Source organism: Ctenocephalides felis, unplaced genomic scaffold, assembly GCF_003426905.1.
Source record: "Ctenocephalides felis isolate EL2017-DRISC unplaced genomic scaffold, ASM342690v1 CF-g0.4_SCAFFOLD_03571, whole genome shotgun sequence".
In the NCBI taxonomy this organism is placed as follows: domain Eukaryota; kingdom Metazoa; phylum Arthropoda; class Insecta; order Siphonaptera; family Pulicidae; genus Ctenocephalides; species Ctenocephalides felis.
Window position 1 is genome coordinate 43,636,850 of NW_020539725.1, and position 20,491 is coordinate 43,657,340.

A 20,491-nucleotide genomic window follows, 5' to 3' on the forward strand; every position below is an offset into this window, starting at 1 on the left:
TTGATTGGGCCTACAGTGGAGTAAATCCGAAAATACCTCGTAATACTGGACCAGAATGTGCCTATTATTTATCATCAGAATGGCGTCAGAAGGAAACCGTAATAGTCTTAATATTTTCCTTAGTTCTAATCATTTGGGGTTATTTAAACTTGTCACCATCGCAACCAACACAATATGTTCGAACTGAACGTGGAGGAAAACGCTTGCTACTTATTATAATGTCCCTCATTTGGGGTATGGAAATTGGATTCAAATTTGCTTCAAAACTGTGATATATATTCTTAACCCCTGCCATGTGACAACTGCTATTCAAGTAAGATATTTGACAAATTATATTGCGAGCAAGCTTATTAAAGTGGAGAACGTTATTGCATCAGTTATAGTTACTTATTTATTACTTTTACATAGTTATATAACAGTAAACAAAATAAACTTACATAATACTGAAATAAATTGCACTGCTGCAAGAATTTATTATACTTGATGCTGCAAGTTTTTTAATCTCCGGTGATTTTTACAAATTGTTATGTTACATGTTGGTTTCAACTAAATGATATTTATTTATTTTAGATTTATTTATTAGCAGCTCCACCTTCTAATAAAGTTACAGCATTATTTAGAATTCATTTAAATTATATGAATGGACCTCTTTTGGCATTTATTTTCCCAGAGACCGAAAGTAGAATGGTAATGACAACAGTGTTTTAATATATTTATAATATATCGGCAAATAATAATTTAATTAATTCTCAGATTCCAATGGAAGCAGCAATTTATTGGATTCAACATTTTTTAATGTTAGTAGTGCCTTATTACCTCCTGAGACTTGGAGGTATTCTACATATTATTAAAAATTTACGAATAATGGTTAATTTATTATAAGCAAATTAAATAGTCTTATTCTAAATGAAATCAACAAGTAAATTATTCAACATATTATGATTTAGTTAAAAGATAAATTAATAATTGAGTGCTATTGAAAATGTGGAAACTATTGGAAATTATAGCACCCAACAGATTTTGGTAATACTTGTATGTAAATAATATAAAATTTGATTTATTTGTAGGTGTTTATAATATGGAACCCCTACGTGATTTAAGTTGGAATTGTTTATCATATGGTTTAATCTTAATATATCACTTTGTAATATTACAAGGTTTTGCAATAGTAAGTATTCATATAAAAAATAGTAATGTTATTGCTATCATTTATAATCCATTGTTATTTCTTTTTTATAGCCAACACAAGTTAATTTGAACCATATGCTATGTCCAGCAATATTAGATCCATTTCAAGGTCCATATTATCGTTTGATTGCATCTGCCCACCAAGCTCTTTTATGTCCATTATTGTGTAAACTATTTTACATTAGTGCAAATTATTTACTTACAAAATTTAGTTATACCAAAGTAAAGCCAAAGTTGGAAAATGACCTGACAATATCAACTTTCAAGGAAATTGGACAAGGTGACAATATATGTGTCTGTAAGACAGATAATATAAATCAAAGAAATGGTAAAACACATATAGATTAAATGACTGGTAATTGGTTGTGGTAATTCATTTCTATATTAACATACTTAGTTAGAATTAATTTTAACAAATAGGAACAATTGATAATTCTCGATCTCATTATAATAGTTAGACACTTTATTGGTTAGACATGTAGTCAATTCTAGGGAAGTTGCAATGCATGGCTACTTACTAACAATATTTACAAAAATAATCCTAGCTTAGTTTAGATTCGAAATTGCATTCCAAATATGTTTTCACTATGAAAACCGGTGCATATAAAGCTCACATGTAAATGTATTTATATGTGTATATGCATATATTTATATATACGATAACATTTAAATTTTAAATTTTTCAAGGTACTGATTGCTATCAATGACATGGAATATGTATATTATTTAGTTTTGTAATTTTAATTATATATTCGAATTAACATATTCTGTTCAGATGCTATTTACCAAAGTTCATGTATAATGAAGACCAAAGACTGTTTTCAAGTGATATCTTTTCATAAATACATTTCATGCTAGAGCTTAACTCAATAGCAAGTTTAAGAATTTCACTCTGAACTCAATGAGCATGAAAAAATAAGTCTGTACAGTAGACTTATTATCGAGTATACGAAAGCTTCTTATTTATTTGCATCTATATCATAGTTTTCCTCATATACATGAGGCATATAAAAATGACTGGTAAAACTTCTTTAAACTTTACTGATATAATTTTTTGATGTAAAATTAGCTTCGATTGATATTTAATTTAGAATGCTGACTTCATTTAAATTAATTTCGAACAATTTTTGGTATGATAGTGAATAAACTTTCAATGAAAAAAGTTAAATAATGTTCATAGTGCCATCAATTTTTTTTCTGCTTGTCTTATATAATAAATATATGAATCATCCAAATATTTTTACACAGTGTAAATTTAGAATGAATTTTTGAGGCATATCTAGTAAATTTGGTTTACAACTTTATTATTTTTTTTTAAATGTTTTAAATTATTAACATTAAAAACTCATTATTTATAAAATTATATAATATAACTATATAATTAATAATTATGAAGAGGTAATGAGCCTTTTCTATGGAGCACTTAAGAATATTACCATTTACTGTGTTCCATTCTAACTAGATTCTGTTCAAGGACATAAACAGTACTTTTGTTTGTACTCGGACAAGAATGGAATGTAAAATAATATTTACAATCTATCAGTTTTTTTAATGAATAAAACAAAACTGTGTAAAAATAAAGATGGATTTTTATGATCATGTATATTATATTTTTTATATAATGGTATATTTATTATATAATGGAAAAAAATATTTCTTAGCAGTTAACAATTTGAATTTCTTGTTCAGTTTTGATAAACTGATTTGTTATTATCTATCTTGCCCATTATGTGAACTGTCAATAATATATATTTCAGAACCTGATCTCAACTTCACTTAAAGTTGTAATTTATAAATTATAGTCACACTTAACCCTCAACTAGTTGAATATAAAATATTGATAAATACACGCATGTTTTCTTTCAATTGTTGTATACATCATATGAATCTTTATTTTGTTCTTTTTTAATAATGTTATGCCGTTCTGTTTTTTCAATTAGGTTTTTATTTTAATAATTATATTTATTATGACAAAAATATCTCGTCCCACTTTTGTTCTAGAATCGTTTTGGGAATAGTGCTGATTAATTTTTGGCAAACATTGGCTGAGCAGTTTCTTCGTAATTAACTGTTAAAAAAAATCGATGTTTTTTATGAAGCTTATTTAAATATTAAACATATTAAAAATTATGGCTCTACTATAAGTGGTTGATGTTAAAAATTCATCAAAATTTGAAAAAATGAGCTGCGCTTTTTGGGCCTGAAAATCATTCAACATTTGACCTTTTGCTTGTTCGTTTTTCAATAATGTATAATATTTAAATCATTTGACGAAAATAATAAATAACTAAATTGTATAATATGGAATAGTATCTCAGATTATAATGCTTTTTATCAACTCGGTATGCTTATAAACACTTACAACATTAAGTTGATTATTTGAAACTTCGGGAATTTCATACAACTTGCCACTTATACATGTAGATTACTTCTAGCTTTTTGATATATTACGATGGAAAACGTGTTAAAACAATTAATATTTTGGGTTCCCTGCCGTTATATAAAAATTCTCATACTACTTACAAGATTCATATATTCATATTAAATACTAATAAGATTCTTACTAAGCAAACATTTCAACAATTCAAGTGATAAGTTCAAATTTTATTGAGGAATTTAAAATCCACATTTTTTATGATTAATTATAAGTAGTCTAATCTAGTCTTCTGCACATTGATATCATTCATTGCAATTACATTGTAGTTTTATTTTATTGATTTGATGCTGAAAATTAGAAGTTAGCATTCAAAATTTCGTGTGGGGGCGGAAAGTCTGTAGGAGTAATTGATATCGATATTCTAGTCAAAGTATTAGTGATATTACTAACAAAATAATAATATTCTATAACATTTCAATAATAAGGAAGAACTCTCATATTTACGTTTGTGCTGATCAATTAATAATGCAAGTCTTTAAAGAAATGATAAATTCAATAAATAATGATGTATTACTGGGCTGTTTTAAAATTCTGTTTGGTAGAAAAACTTTAAATTTTGATAAAAGTCAGTTTTATAAATATTAAAAATCTTTTTTTATTTATAGTAGTTTTGTTGTAAGATATCATACATTATTTTCCGATTTGAGTGCTGTATTATTTAAATGTTAAAAAATTATTACTTAAGAATTAAAATGATAAATATTAATAATTTATTTTCATATTATTTCAATTGAAGTGAAGTGCATATTGGAAAAACTTATTATTGAAACTTTTTTTCATAAATAATCAAAATATAATAATATATAGCTATTTATTATGTAGCATGATAAGCAAGATCATATATATGATTGAAATATAAAATTTATGTGAATGCTGCCTGTTATACTACTTTATTAAATCACATTGGGGGCTTTTCAGTTGCTGAAGAGTGTAAATGAATGAGCAATTGAGCATTTCTTAAAGATTAGAGGAACCAAAAATTGTTGATTACCAAATAAACAAAATTTTGTTGTTAGATATGTATTTACAGTATTTACATCACAAATTTGGAAACATATTTAAACATATTTTTGCAGTAAAAATAAATAAAAACTAATATTAAATTAAAATTAATAAATTCTAAAATAATGATTGAAATTTCTAGTCAAAATTGTAAACATACAATTGCAACTTAGCTCCTAGAATAAAATACTTAAGTTTGCCCATTACTCTAAAATAAATTTATTGAGCTTATTTTATAAGTAGATTCAAAAGTTTTCCTTGTATTTTTGTTTCAACATTATATAATGATTAAAATACAGCTACATTTGTAGTGTATTACTGCAAATATAGCTTACATAATTGTTTTAGTAATAAGAACTACTTCCACATGAAAGATAACATAATTACAATAATGTATATAAAAGTTAAAAATAGTTAAAAACTAGTTTAGGTACTCGACTATTATGTGCTAATTGATGACTTCTAAGATGACTAAATGCATTTACACATTAAAGTGAGATTCGAGATACATATAACATTTTCATATTTTTTGGAAGAAAAAAGCAAATTTGTTCGAATATTGTGCATGTGCAAATGACTTTAAAATTGTCGTTGATCATAAATGAATGAAAGAAAAAATTGAAAATATTAAAAACTCAATATTTTCTATTATTTCCATTTTGTTATTGTCAAATTTAATTACGAAGTACAGTGTAAAAATCAGCAAAATGTTAGATGTTATCTTCAATGATTTTGCTTTAGTTCTAATGTTTTCCATAATATTAACACCACTCTTGCACTTATTTATAAACAACGTGAAAAAATATATCTGTATTTAGTTTACATAACATTCAGATATGACACAATTCCAAATAATAAAAAAAAACTCCTTTCTGATTCTTTGTTTATGGATTTCATATTTGTCAACAATATTAAATATATTTATGAATCTGTTATTGCTATATTTTCTATAACAATAATATTAACATCTAAAGTTCAATTTAAAAAAAAAACTGAATAAATTGAGATTACATTTTGTATTAGAAATCTATTAAATGAACTTTTACGTCTTCCTAATTTCCTCACTTTTTTAGGTGTTTTGTTGCTGAAACAATATCTATATAGCTTTCTTTTAAGACATTTTTTCATACAATATGGATTAGAAATTTTAAAAAACAGTAATTTATAAGTACAGATCTTTATCTCTCTCCAGAATTGACCTGCAACAGGTCTAAAAAGTGCATGTTAGCCATCTAATGGAGGACCTAGATATATCATAGACACTTCAGTATTCCCGTATACAGCTGAAACAGTTGGATACAGTTTTTTCTCTGGCAAACCTAATAAAATCAATCACAATATGTCAATAATATTACAATCATATTACAGGCTGAAATAAAATTAGTATATTTTATGAGTTCGTGGTTATAATGGTGATTGGAGGATGTCAGGTGAGCAATTATTAACTGCTTGTAAATTAAATGTCTATGTGAAACTAGGTGCGTATAGATGCAGACTATTAAATCAGGTTATTAGTACTCTGCTTGAACTCTTCTATTCAAAGAAATTGAATCAAATAAATAATCAAAATTATTATTAATTTACATTGAAGAAACATGGGTTATTTCCACTAATGCAATGATTTTTTATTCACATAAAGATTTCATTTTCTGAAATTTATACTTAATTTATCACAAACAAATTGATTGGAAATTGTAACTATATAGCTTTCAAAATGAATGACAAAATAATTCTCACCTCGAAATGCAACACCTAAAAATTCATAATTTTTCTCAAAGGATAATGTGTTATCATCACAGTCTAGTATAACTCGTATTCGTTCACCAACCTGAAATTTAAATAAATTTAATTGCCAATTATATTGCTATTAAACAATTAAATTTACAAGTACATTTATCATAGGAATATCCACTTACTTGATATTTCGGTGCATTATTTAATAATGGATAATTTCCTTGCGCATCACCATTATGAAGCAAATGATTGTCTACTAAATTCCAACCCCAACTTTGATCATCTGATCCCAACAAAGCAACATATCCATGGCATTGCAGCGAAGCATCTTTCGTTGCAATTCCAATAACAGCTACAGTTCCAAGTGGGCCTTCCCATATGACTTCCCAAGTATGTCTACCATGACGAAAACCTATTTTACCTCGTGATGCATCTGTACTTTGAGCAACCGGATTTCTAGAACGTTGCAATTAATTTTATTATTATTTGAAAAAATGGAATCTAAGATTCAACGGCCTTATCAAAAAAAAAATTATATTACCTATGTAATGTAAATCCATTGGGCTTTATGTAGACATTTCTTGAACAATCATTAGGATTCCATGCATGATAAAAAGCTCGTAATTTTGATTTATAAGTAGGGAGAGAAGATAACAAATCAGATTTCAATGCTTCTTCTGCAAGCTTACTAATACAGTGCATTCTCCATACGTCATTGTTTTCATCATTCAAAAATCTGTACCAATTTTTACACACCAATGAACAATTTCTTAGTTCGTGCAAATCTAAATATGAAAATATCACTTCTAAGACATGGTCCGGAACCCTATCTGCAATAGAGTCGACCATCTTGCCGGTTTTGATATTGTTCTGCACACACTTATTTCACCAAGTTCACCATTATATTAAATTTAGAAGCACTAAATCATTGTTAAAAGATTTAAAAGAAATAATTGCAAATGCATAGTGTTAATAATTCACTAAAAATAAATAATTTGGCATTATATACACATTTCTTAACATTGTTGAATCTTACATAAATTGACATCTATTTTCGTTGGCAATTTTGACATGTTAAAATGTCAGACAGTGTTGTACCTGCCATCTGTTGGGAAATATTTAATAGAGTCATAAGAGGTTTGCCATGAGAGCCTGGGTCTCTTCATGTGGCATCTTTTTTATCTATGAGCGTATACTTATCTATTTTTTTCTATTTGAGCAAGTAGATAAAAGAAAGGGATCATAGAAAAATTAGCATACGTTTTATAGCCACAGTGAGCGAACTATATACTCTTCTTTTCTTTTTATATTTTATATCCCTTATGTCCATAGATAAAAGTAACGTAACGGCAGGATTGAAACATAGAGCCACTACAATAACGGATCACAAAAAAATCAACGGCACACGCGTTAATTCGCAGATGGCGCTGCATATATTTGTATTTGTGACGTTCATCAATTTCACCTCGCACAATTTTTGCAGTATAAAACGTGGTTAGTGGTTAACTTAAAATAGTGTTTTTTTCATTAGTTGCGTTGTTTTTAAACGCAGCGTGTGTTAAAAGATATTGCTATCATCAAATACGACTCATATGTTGGATTTTCATGGAGTTACAGTTACACATCGTTGTTATAAATATATGTATATGTTCATAACCTAAAATGTCTATTATATCTGGACAAAGCAATATTTCTTCTATATTAAAGAATCCTGCACATACTAGAAATAGTCTTTTAGTTCAGACTGCAAACAGAGTTAGATTTCAACTTCCTAACTCTAGTGATATTAAAACCGTGTTAGAAGGTGTATTGAAAGGTGACAATGTAAAGCAGTATGAGGAAATTTTGTGTGCACTTCGAGATTCTGACTTGAAAGTAATGAATAATTAAAGGTGCTATTTGGAGGAATAATTAAATAACTTTTTTTTCAAATTTTAGGATGAAAACTTATTTTCTTTCATTGAGGCAAGTAGAGAGTGTATATCATTATTAGGACGTGATGCAAGATCTTATGTGGAGGGAATTTTAAAAGTTAATTGGCCTTTACAGTCAAACCATATAGTGAATACATACCAGACTTTTCTATTAGAATTATTAACGGCACACAATTATCATGTTCCCCTAGCATTAGAAAAGTTAGTTAGGTTTTTCTATTTTGGTAAGCTTTTTTAACTAAATTTTTACATCATTAATATTTTTTAGTTTCTTTGCAATATTTCCAACTTACATACTGTTTTTGTAGAAACCACGGGTTTCTTCATATATTACTTTGCTAATATAGATATGAAATATTTAAATGGATTTTATGGATTAATACATAAATTAATAATTAATTATTTTCAAAAATGTGTTATCCTAGAACTTTACAATATCCGTGAAAATTAAATAAAATAAAATTAACAGTCAATGTATTATGAACCAACTTTCAATATTGTTCTTGCAATCTCATTTCTTTAACAACATATTGTATTAAACCTCATTATGAACTTTTTTTTAACTTCATGTTTTAGAGTTTACACAGATTTAATATGTTGTAATGTAATAAAACTTAACTAATATAAAACATACTAATGCAATGAAATTAAAAAAATACTTTATAGTTTTTTTTTATTTTATTTTTCAAGATGGGTGCTGGTTAAATGGAAAACCAACAGAAGTAGGTTGGAAAGTGTTTTCATCAATACATCATGTTTTGGAGAAAATTTTTACAATTATTCCAATGTAAGTAATAACTTTGTTGAAGCATTTATATTTTCTGACTAAATTTTACTAATTGTAAAACAATATTTTAGATCATGTAATATTTTCATGCAAGCAGTAGCAACATCATATCCTTACTATAAGAAGAGCTGTGAAGAAAATGAATCATACTTATTTAATTTATTGTCAGTTTTAAAATATAAGCCACGCTTGCGTTCAGAAATTCTTGTATTAGTAATTAACAGGTAAATATTTAAATATTTTTGGAATTCTTGTGTTGAATGTTTTCAAATATGTGTCCATATTTAGATTGATTATTCTGGATGTACATGCCCCTAAATCCGATATAGAAGAATGTGATACAGTTGAGGATGGAGATGAAACACAATATGATATGGACACTGCAGATAACGATAATTTTCAGATGAAGCATCCCATTGCAAATACTCTTGACTGTTGTATGTTACAACTATTTGAATTTATTAAGAATGAATGTTATGAAAATGATGAACTCAATTATAAGAAATCAGAAAAACTATATAAAGACATATTCAAATATTTGAGGATATCATATTACCTACTCATGCTGTGCATCATGTGCAATTTATAATGTTTTATATATGTAGTTTTAAGGTAATAGCAATACATTTATTTATTATAAATGTTTTATATCATCATATGTTTGAATCCATTGTTTAATTTTTGCTTGTTTAAACTCAAAACAGCCAATGAAGACACTTTATTCAAAAGCATTTAATTGCACTCCTTCTTTATTAGTGATTATAAATTACAGTGCAAAATTATTATATGTACATGAGTAATTTGATCATCATTTTGCTAAGTAATTTTATTTTTTAGTTGGTATTTGCAGAGGCTTTTCTTAATTTTTTGTGGAAAAAGGTTTCAAATCCAAATGTTGCTATAGTGCAACGACAAGTTTCCATTTGTTATATCGCAAGTTTACTTGCAAGAGCAAAGTTTATACCAATTTCGTAAGTATTTGAACCCTATAATGTTAATTTAGCTTACTATTTTTATTTTCCATATTTTTCTTGATTGTTGTATCTATCCATTTTTTTAAGGATGATACGAGCCATGCTTTTTGAAATGTCGGCTTGGTTACAATTTTATGTGAAGCGGCAAGATTCTATTGTTGATACACATGGTTCATCACGTAAAGGCGGGGCATCAGCTCATGGAGTCTTTTATACAGTAGCGCAGGCACTATTTTATGTTATTGCATTTCGACATAAAGATTTAACAAATACAAAGAAAAGTATGATTTTGTTAGTTGATTTTAGTTGGTATCAAATTTACATTTATATTTTATTTCAGATTTAATATTTCTTCAATCATTAAATTTAACTAAATTAGTAACATGTCCATTAAATCCATTAAGATATTGCCTTCCTATTGTTGCCCAAAATTTTGCTGCTGTTACACGAGCAGAGCAATTGGTGTATTGTTACACAATAATGGAACGCAATGAACGAAATAATATGGCAGTAATGTATGGTGAACAAATTGTAAGAGCACATGAAAGTCTGGATACATTTTTTCCATTTGATCCTTATATTTTGAGCAGGTGCGTTAAGTAAATATTGATTCAAATATGAATGAGTGGTGAAAGATATATAATATAAAGTTTTCCAGGCATCCATTCAATTATAAAATAATGAGTATTAAGTGATTTATAATTTTCATTATTTAAGCATAAATTTTGACATTTAATCTATATATATATACACATTTTTTTATTTATTGATATATGTTCGCAGGTCGGGTTTGATAGTAGAGGATATATATTTAAAATATGAGTCTTCACTTTCAACAAATAGCATTGATTATAAGCGCTCAGGTTTGCCTATGGAGGAAGATGACTTTCTACTAGATCAATCATTTAATGACAGTGTCTCAAGCACTAAAAAAAATAAAACCCCTCACAAATTTTCTTACGGATCATCTCCTGGATTCAAAACCTAATATTTAAATAAAAATTGTAATATGAATATTATTTAATTGTATATAGAAATATATATATAGCTTACATGATTGTAAATTAATATTGTTAACCAAATTTATTATAATTTTAGAACTAACACTTTTGGCACATTTTCTTCAGTAACTCATTTTCAAGATTCAGATAATATGGATGTCCCTGAATTTTAATAACGCAATTCTAAATTTTAATATGATGCAAAAATTTATAGAATATATAAAATAGCAGTGTTTAAGTAAAGATTCAAGGTCATATTGAATTTAAGATGTTCTTTAATCAAAAGTAGTATTATTTATGAAAACTATATTCATATTTATATGGCATGCAGCTAATAATTATTAGTGAACTAGGAAATTTACTGAAGTGCAGTTGATATTCAAAATTATTAAATTATAAAACCAATATGCATAAGTAACAAAAAGCAAATGATCCTGTGTTATATCTCACTGATGGCTAATTACAAACAGTGAGACCCCAGATATAAAAGCTTGTGGAAGGTGTAGTGAAATTTTGATAATTCTAACCATTAATTAAGTAATAACCATCATTCATCCAGGTAAGTTTGATACATCTTTGAAATCTATTTATTACTTATCGAACAAATTACTATGTAATATTACTTAATACAATTATTATACTCCTGAATGCTATGGACATGCAAACAAAAAGATCAAATTTCTTTCTATAAACTGGGACACTTTGAAAACATAATAATGATGGTATTGAAATATATAACGCACTTAAAAATATATAGAAAAGGCTGTTACCATGACTAATATTTATTGCAAAAATTACAATTTATAAATATTTCAGACTTTCCTTAAATAAATCATTTGATCATAATCTAATACTAAATATATTGTTATAGATTCATAGGAATACCATGAGGAGTTATATATGCTATAAATTCTTGGCGTAATTGACTAACAAGTTGTAAATTTTATACAATATATAATTTTTTATATCAAATGTCTTACAGTAGCATGTTGCAAAGGAATATTGCATAAGAATGCGGAATAATTACATACACATCATTTGCAAATTCTTTATCAAAATAGTTTTAATTGTAAGTAATTATGTGCATAATAGTATAAAAATACTTAATAGAAAATTATGACAAGATTGCCACACTTTTGCGATGGCCTCCAGGATTGTTCATATTATCGAGACTTGACCACTTTTTGAGTCCGTTTGTTAACATTTCTTGTGTAATTTTATCTTGCATTACCAAAGACATGGCTTCAAGTTTTTGAGCTCGATCCTTGCTAAGTGGTTCACTAGGAAATGAGAGATCATTCGCTTCTGCTAATGTTCTTAAATCAAAGTAATATTTGGCATAAACACTTGATGGAACATTAATATTGAACTGTAGCATTTCTAAAAATTGCCTTTCAAGTTCATTCATATCTTCTATGGTTAAATCTTTCAAGATTTGACAATAATCAATATTCCATATAGCCTGATCATCCATGACCTTGCTGGCGAGCAAAATAGCACCCAATACAATTCTTTTCCAATTTGCAGCAGAAACATCAAGTTCTACATAAGTCAACAATCTTTCTAAATAAATCAATGTTATGATTGCACATTCTGCAGTGAGCTGTGCAGCATTGAACATTGTTCTGACAAATTTATAAATTTGCCTATGTTCAGGATTTTGTTTATCATAATTATCACATACTGGGTCCTTTGTTAAAGGATGCAACTTTTCGTCAAAAATATCTAATGATCTATCACTAGTACGGTTTTTGATGTGATAATAAATAGCAAGCGCAACACACTTCACAGTGTTCTTTAAATTTGGTTGTGTAACAGTGCTATCATCAAGATATATTGTGGAGCACGAGCTACTCTTTTTTAATACTCTCAAATCTGATGTAGACTTTTTCAATTCTGATATTTGCTGTTGACTCTTTTTCCTTGTAATACCATTTTCAACAAATTGTTGAGAACGTTCCATAAACAATGTTTGGGCTGATGGATGAACGCTAGGGTCCATATCGCCTCCATCAGCTTCTCGCTCACTTATGTGAGGTAAATTTGAAACACTCACTTCATGCTCAGTAGAATTATGTTCTTCAACATTGTTTGCACTAATTGTTCCATGCAGTCTTGTTTTTCTGGAAGCAGGAGGTGTTGTATGTGAACAACAGCTGTGTGCAGTTCCCATTTTTTTTATTTCACTATATCAAAAACTAAACAAAACAAAAACTTTTCAAAAAAAGTAAACAGTGAACATTGGGTAATCCTGGCTCTGAAGATTAAGATACTACTTTAACATGTTTAAAAGGAAGTTGATGAGAATTGATGAAATATGTAGCACATCTATTTATTTTGTACAGTATTTTAAATGTCATGATTTCATAAAAACAACATTCATTGTGTATCTTGGGACTACGCCTTTAACTTAAATGCATATGCCGGCAAAATGCAAATTTTTGTATTAAGGAATGTACAATAATTATGTTACTAAATAGTTTTATAATGTGCAATTGAAAAACATTAACGAAGGACACTTAAAAAATATGCTTTTCATATACATTTTTGAGAAGCAGAGACACAAAAGTGCTTATTTGATGCAGACAAAAGTCAAAAATACAGCGTGAACATTTTTCTTTTATCACAACGTCAACCTACATTCGTTGGATAACACCAAAGACAAATAGAGGGTAGACCTTTATTCAACTCGACATAAAAGTAAATTTTACGATTTTTGCATGCAGTTCAACAAGATAGTAATATTATTGCAATTGATATCAATTTTAAAAATGCAGTCAATTCAATTATGAACAGCGAATGTAGTTTTCCGATCCTACCGACTGTTGAATGAGAAAAATGATATCACGTGTCACATGGCTGCGACTCCGTGAGTATCCTGTCCCGCTGTATCTCTTTTTCGTGGTTTCTGTCATGTAAGACTGCTTCTTTCACATCTGTCAAATATTTAGTCAAAGTTTTCGTGTGCAATAATTGTAAACAATGTTCTTCCAGCTGAAAGTATTTATTTAATAAATTTCTAGATAAATTTTTCGAATGCGATCAGAGCAGACATTATTGTCATTTCTATTCGCCAATTTGCTTTAATTGGCAATTTATTTCTCTTAATTTTATTAAGATGGGAACTCTAGAAGACAAAATATTAGGAAATAAGCTTCATAATTATTGTAGCAGCAGCGAAGATGAAGGTGAATGTGATTCTGACAGTGAAAACGTTAAAGAGCAATCAGAACAAACAAATGTGGAGAATAAACAAGGTTTGACATTAGAAGATCCAACAAAATGGACTGGCCAGAGTGCTAACACTGGACCAAAAGGAGTTATAAAAGACTGGCAAAGGTTTAAGCAATTGGAAACTGAGCAGAGAGCTCATCAAGAGCAAGAGCGTTTAAACTTAATCAAATCTTTGAGTATCACATGTAAAACAGCTGCAGAAGAAGAAAAGCAAAAGGAGTTAGATGATGAACTGGAAGACTTGATGAATGATGATTTCATTCTCGAGTTTCAGAAACAGAGAATGAAAGAAATGCTGAAACAAAACAGCAATATGCTAACATTTGGTCAAGTTCAATCATTGCAATCCCAAGATGACTTTTTAAATGCTATTGATAATGAAAATAAAATGGTTACTATAATTATTCATATTTATGAAAATAATGTTAAGGCATGCCAGACTATGAATAAATGTTTAGACACTTTAGCAATAGAATACAACAATATAAAATTTTGTAAAATAATAGGATCTATCGCGGGTTTGAGTAGATCATTTAAAATTCAAGGTGTTCCTGCTATTTTAGTTTATAAAGATGGTCAGCTTATGGGAAATTTTGTCAGAATTTCTGATGATTTAGGTGATGAGTTTCCTGCTTCAGATGTTGAAAGCTTTTTAATAGAGCATGGCTTAATTGCTGACAGATTATGTGTACCAAAAATTATTACAGGAGAAAATATTTAATATTATATGAAATTCAAAGTAATGTTAGAGGTCTATAAATTAATTTACACTTCAATGATCTATATGCATTTATAATGTTTTTATAAGAACACATATAAATTTTATACAATTGCAATGCGCTCTGGTAATTCAAAATATTTGAATAACTTATAACTCATTTACACAAATGCATATATATATATATATATATATGCATACCTATTCTATTAAGTGCAACTTTTAGTTATGCTTTTAATATTATGATATATTATTAAATTATAATATAAGTAGTAGTTGGGTATATCAATATTAGCCACGAGGAATGAAGATAGTTCCATTCAGAGATTATCATAAAATGTATTAAAATTGTTCTAATCGAATGTGAATGTAGAAATTATACATGAGAAAAATATAAATTAAAAATTAACTTAATTAACAATGAAATTGTTTTATACAAATTAATTAATCATGAAGAAGTTAAGCATAAGTTGAAGATAGAATATATATAATTAGATTATTATATTGTCTAGGAATTCAATGATAATCGATTTAATGAGTTGACATAAAAATCACATGATTTTCAGAGAGTTATGTAGAAAGTATAAATCTCTTCTAGAGAATGATTTGTTTAAATGATGCAACAGTTAAATTACAATTGAAATAAGATTGGAAATATTATATGGATATATTTTATATTCATATCCATTTCATTCTATATATACAGATTATATATTATTATTTAGATATATATATTAAATTATTATTTTCAATTTTAAAAAACATCGGTAACTTCCACCAAAATGTCTATTATTTATCACATCCATTTTCAACTCCATTCTTCAATTTAACTACTGGCCATTTAGAAGACATCACTCAACAATACAGCAATGCAACAGAATAACCAACTCAATCCTCACAGCCCTGAATAAAAAAGAATTTTGTGTAGCAGTTTTTCTAGACATCAGCCAGGCCTTCGACAAAGTTTGGCACATGGGATTATTATATAAATTAAAGAAAACATTTCCAAAATATTTCACAATTTTGGAATCTTACTTATCAAATAGAACCTTTCAAATTAAAGAAAATGAAGAACTCTCCCCTCCAAAACCAATTCATTCCGGTGTTCCGCAAGGCAGTGCTCTCAGTCCAATACTATATTTGCTATACACCAGTGATATGCCACTCGATCCGACATTAACGATAAGCACCTATGCTGATGACATTGCTATAACCTCAAGTCATGAAGATGTAACAACAGCTACTTTTTTACTTCAAAATTACCTGGCGAAAATAGAACTATGGCTAGATAAATGGAACATAAAAACTAACGCTAAGAAATCTCAACACCTCATCATTTCACTGAGAAGTCACACAAGTCCTGACTTGTATTTGAATAAGACAATTATACCAAACCAGGATTCCGTAAAATACCTGGGAATACATTTAGACAGTAAACTAAATTGGAAAACGCATATTTTAAAGAAAAAAAAACAAATAGATTTGAAACTGAAGGAAATAAACTGGCTAATGAGAAGATCATCTAAACTGTCTCTAGAAAATAAACTCCTCTTATACAAAGCAATAATAATCCCAATATGGACTTATGGGATAGAGCTATGGGGCTGCGCCAGCGAGAGTAACATTCAAATAATCCAGAGAGTACAAAACAAAACTCTGAGAATGATTTGTAAGGCTCCGTGGTTTATGACCAACCACATGATCCATAAAGACCTAAAAATTCCAACAGTTGCGGAAGTTATTAAGAACAGAAGTTTTATCTTTCAAAACAAATTGGATGCACACGTCAATCCGGAAATGCAAATAGTACAAACAGCCGAAAAATTAAAACGCCTGAAAAGAAAATGGCCCAGTGATCTACCGTCAACAACATAATTTCCCTGTTTCGCACAGGAAAATTTTCAAACAAGTTATTTTTAATTATTATTTATTATTGATTATCGTTTTTATTATTAATACTATTATTTTAATTATTATTTATTCATTCATTTATTCTATTTCTTTTCTTTAATTTCCTTTATTCTATTTTTTTTCTTTTTGATTTTGATTTTCAATACCATAACTTTTAACTTATAGATTGTATTGTAATCTGATTGTTAAAATTAACAGAAATAAAAAAAAAAAAAAAAAAAAAAAAAAAACATCGGCACACTAGCGCTCAGTGGATCGTACAGGAACTAACTCATAATCATAACTGATATTGACATTTCGACAATATTGACGTTTGTGCTGTAGTTGTAGCCAAATATTTAAGAATTATTGTAATTTCATTATTTTAAATTGAATTATAAATGAAAATAGGAAAGCAGTCATAACGGTAGCATTATAATATATGATTGTGAAAAATCTTACACACTAAACTGTAAAATAATAACAAATTAAAAAAAAAACTCATGGAGATAATTCCTATAAAAATACTGTTATATTATATATATATTATTGAATTTTTTTATTTGTGAAAATAATCAAATCTATCTTGTGAAAATGGCTGATTCAAATACTCTGAGTTCAGACAAAAATCCAAGTGATAACTGTGATAATGAACTTAATACTTGCAACCCTTCTTTGTCATCAGAACTTCAAGCTGAGGAAATTGCAATCATGAAAGGTGATGCAATAGGAGATACTTTATATAGTGAACGTTTTGTATTGTCTACTTTAATACAATTAACTAAATACACAGATTTTAATGAATCTCTGGAAAAAGAACTATGTACTTTATGGGATATGACCATTGAACGAGATGTAGTTTTATTATTATTGGAACATAATAGTTTGGAACTTATTGCTAATATTATTCAAAATGAAACAAATGAAAGGTTAACTGAAATATTAGTGGGTATTGTTGCAAATATGTCCTGTTTATCAGAAACACGCAAAAAACTCTGTTTCGATAAAAAAACAATGGAAATTTTTTTAGATGTAATAAATACCCAAGATCCTTTAATACTTATACAACTAATGAGATTCATCACTTCGGTACTCATATTTGAAAATTCTGGTGATGAATATGTTTGGTTTCAACATTTTGAAAATAAAGTTGAGTTCATTGATCAATTAGCTTTTATTCTACATAACTCTACAAATTCAATTTTAATACTTAATGCATTAGAAGCCTTAATATCAATGTGTGCAAAGTTTGTCATGCTGGATATGGAAGACAATTCTTCAAGTACATTTATGCGAATGTTTGTTAAAGGCATTGTGGTGAGCGGTGTTATAGAAGCCTTTAAGCAAACAACTCCAATTCAGTTATTAGATGGTGATGACACAAATTTACCAACACAGAAGCAACAGAAGATTTGCAATTTATTTCTAGAAATCAATTGCATACTTACTCAATATGGGAATCATTCCATAAAAATTTATGAAGAGCATATCTCTGAAATACTCTCTTGTATGAATGTTATTCTTCACCCATTAACCAAAATAATGTATTTAGTTCCATTTACACAGAATACTCAAGGTATTGTAGAAAACATTACAGAAATTTTATCATCATTGGACGAGCCTTTTGATATAGGAGTAATCATAAAATTATACACCATTTGGAATTTAGCAGATATCGAAATTAACAAGTTTAAAAAAGAGTCAGCTGATGTCTGGGAAAAAGATAATTCAAATAATTCTCAAGAAGAAAGCATATGCGGAACAAATATCTGTATGGCTATTTCTGATTATTATATAAAAATTATCAGTAAATTGTCTGACAAAGATTTTATTCAAATTATACAAAATCATTTTACATTTGATATGATTCAAGAATTAGGTAAAAAATTGCTCAATATAGGTAGTGAGGAAGCAAATGAAGCCTACAATAAAATAAGAAAAGTATCACAAGCAATTTGGACTAAGAATATAGATCAATAAAACACAGTATTGTAATTCATCAGCATCGTTATTAATTTTATAAGTGCAATTTTCATAAATGTTAAAATAAAATTTGTATTACAATTTAATTTTATCAATACTAAATATAAAATATTTAATATAATGGTTTATTATTAGTAAAACGTGTAATGAGATCCCAAGCCCATTTTGGTTGATCTGTCGGAACCATATGCCCTGCATTTCGAACCATTACTTCTGTTAAATTTCCTGCTACTTTAGCATATCCAGCTATATGCTTATCGACAATCCAAGGTTTGCGTTCAGCAGTTTTGTATAGTGTTGCAGAACTAAAATTAAGTTGCTGTAAGTAATTAACAGTCAAAGGGTATGCTACAATAATATCTAGCTGGCCATTATAAATCAAACAACGATAATGAGAAAGAAGTTCAATTAACTGTGGTGCAATGGTATCCATAACATCAGCCTTCAAATGTTCCTCAACTTTCTTATCAACATTGAAAGGCAAATTTCCAACATGGATTGCTTTTCGTATGTCTTCCCTTTGAATAAATGCACCCATATATTCCATTTTAGAATCATCATCAGTTTGCAAGTAATTGAAATAATAATTAAAACCTGTTAAATTTTGAAATATTGACCCCTGAGTTGTCATATCGCCATTGAGCAATTCATCAAATATGTTAAAAGCTGCAATGAAATCCTTTTTCTTCAAGTCTTCAACAGCAATATCCTCATATTTATGGAACAAATCACGTCCTGATGCATCTAGAAGGCCTAATTGATACAAATAATCGCCATATTTCAATTGGTGCTCAGGATCGCAAAGACCATTGCCAATGGCTAATCCTTTCAAATTAATTTTAACTTGTGATGATGGATTATTAACATGAATTGCATAACTTACGGCAGGTACATATTTACCAGCATAAGATTCACCACTTACAAAGAAATCATTTTTTTGCAATTGCGGAAATAATAAAAAGAACTGTTGTAAGCAGTGCAGCAAATTCAATCCTACATCAAATTCATTAGATGAATAACCCAAATCATTTTCTGTAAAACTAAAACCGGTACCAACAGGATTATCAATATAAATTAAATTATGATTACGGGACCATGTGTACTTTCTTTTCTTTAATCCTTTTTTCGTTACATAAAATGGTCCGTTTTCAGTAAATAATCCCATTAAAGATGTTGCACCTGGACCACCTTGCAACCATAAAACTACTGGCGCATTAGGTGCGTCTAATTCAGCAGGAAAGAACCAAAAGAACAAATTAGAATTATATGTTTTATTAACAGTTAAGTATCCGGCATAGCTTTCAACATCTTGAAAACTCTCGTGATTCACCTTTGCTAATTTCTGAGCTTCTATAATTTTTCCACTTTCTATATACGGAGTTAAGAACAATGGGTCACCAGCATCTCCAAAAACTAACCTTTGTTGTATCCTTGGATATTGATTTATAAAACCGTTGATCTCAACGATAATTAAAGCAAAACAAACTACTAAAATACGCATGATTAAAAAGTCACTTTACTTCGGGCGAATTGTACCATTAAAATGTAATCTTATCGGTTCAACGGCTTCAGAAAATCAGACTCACCCGACTCGACGCTTTCTGTTCTA

General features: G+C 28.2%; 5 protein-coding genes and 1 pseudogene across 5 annotated transcripts; 4 read left to right on the forward strand and 2 right to left on the reverse strand.

Moving 5' to 3' along the window:
* The first annotated feature begins 5 nt into the window (after positions 1 to 5).
* Positions 6 to 1,864, forward strand: LOC113386100 (annotated as a pseudogene).
* A 3,637-nt stretch (positions 1,865 to 5,501) lies between these two features.
* Positions 5,502 to 7,458, reverse strand: LOC113385396 (F-box/SPRY domain-containing protein 1). Its single transcript, XM_026623241.1, has 4 exons — positions 6,903 to 7,458; positions 6,544 to 6,817; positions 6,365 to 6,455; positions 5,502 to 5,946 (listed from the first exon to the last, which is right to left on the reverse strand). The coding sequence occupies exons 1-4, from the start codon at positions 7,208 to 7,210 to the stop codon at positions 5,852 to 5,854; spliced, it is 768 nt and encodes a 255-aa protein (XP_026479026.1). The 5' UTR covers positions 7,211 to 7,458; the 3' UTR covers positions 5,502 to 5,851.
* Positions 7,459 to 7,875: 417 nt separating this feature from the next.
* On the forward strand, positions 7,876 to 11,044 carry LOC113386101 (RNA polymerase I-specific transcription initiation factor RRN3-like). The gene is given in 10 exon segments (XM_026623906.1): positions 7,876 to 8,236; positions 8,300 to 8,519; positions 8,986 to 9,082; positions 9,154 to 9,306; positions 9,371 to 9,612; positions 9,615 to 9,694; positions 9,920 to 10,053; positions 10,144 to 10,337; positions 10,397 to 10,646; positions 10,840 to 11,044. Coding segments are annotated over 10 exon segments (1,788 nt in total). The 5' UTR covers positions 7,876 to 8,023.
* Positions 11,045 to 11,975: 931 nt separating this feature from the next.
* Positions 11,976 to 20,491, reverse strand: LOC113384524 (venom serine carboxypeptidase-like). The gene is made up of 2 exons (XM_026622255.1): positions 19,003 to 20,491; positions 11,976 to 13,133 (listed from the first exon to the last, which is right to left on the reverse strand). Exons 1-2 carry the CDS (start codon positions 20,381 to 20,383, stop codon positions 12,172 to 12,174), a joined length of 2,343 nt encoding a protein of 780 aa, XP_026478040.1. The 5' UTR covers positions 20,384 to 20,491; the 3' UTR covers positions 11,976 to 12,171.
* On the forward strand, positions 14,023 to 15,035 carry LOC113384526 (phosducin-like protein). Its single transcript, XM_026622257.1, has one exon. The coding sequence runs from the start codon at positions 14,176 to 14,178 to the stop codon at positions 15,010 to 15,012; it is 837 nt and encodes a 278-aa protein (XP_026478042.1). The 5' UTR covers positions 14,023 to 14,175; the 3' UTR covers positions 15,013 to 15,035.
* On the forward strand, positions 17,489 to 18,946 carry LOC113384525 (protein saal1-like). Its single transcript, XM_026622256.1, has one exon. The coding sequence runs from the start codon at positions 17,494 to 17,496 to the stop codon at positions 18,877 to 18,879; it is 1,386 nt and encodes a 461-aa protein (XP_026478041.1). The 5' UTR covers positions 17,489 to 17,493; the 3' UTR covers positions 18,880 to 18,946.

Coding starts and splice junctions, on each gene's coding strand:
- LOC113384525 (XM_026622256.1), top strand. CDS start 17,494: ATGGCTGATTCAAATACTCTGAGTTCAGACAAAAATCCAAGTGATAAC.
- LOC113384524 (XM_026622255.1), bottom strand. CDS start 20,383: ATGCGTATTTTAGTAGTTTGTTTTGCTTTAATTATCGTTGAGATCAAC. Junction 13,134..19,002: donor TTTTACTAATAATAAACCAT/TATATTAAATAT, acceptor ATGTTGAAGAAC/ATAATTCTACTGAGCATGAA.
- LOC113385396 (XM_026623241.1), bottom strand. CDS start 7,210: ATGGTCGACTCTATTGCAGATAGGGTTCCGGACCATGTCTTAGAAGTG. Junction 6,818..6,902: donor AATGGATTTACATTACATAG/GTAATATAATTT, acceptor GCAACGTTCTAG/AAATCCGGTTGCTCAAAGTA. Junction 5,947..6,364: donor TTTAGGTGTTGCATTTCGAG/GTGAGAATTATT, acceptor TGATTTTATTAG/GTTTGCCAGAGAAAAAACTG.
- LOC113384526 (XM_026622257.1), top strand. CDS start 14,176: ATGGGAACTCTAGAAGACAAAATATTAGGAAATAAGCTTCATAATTAT.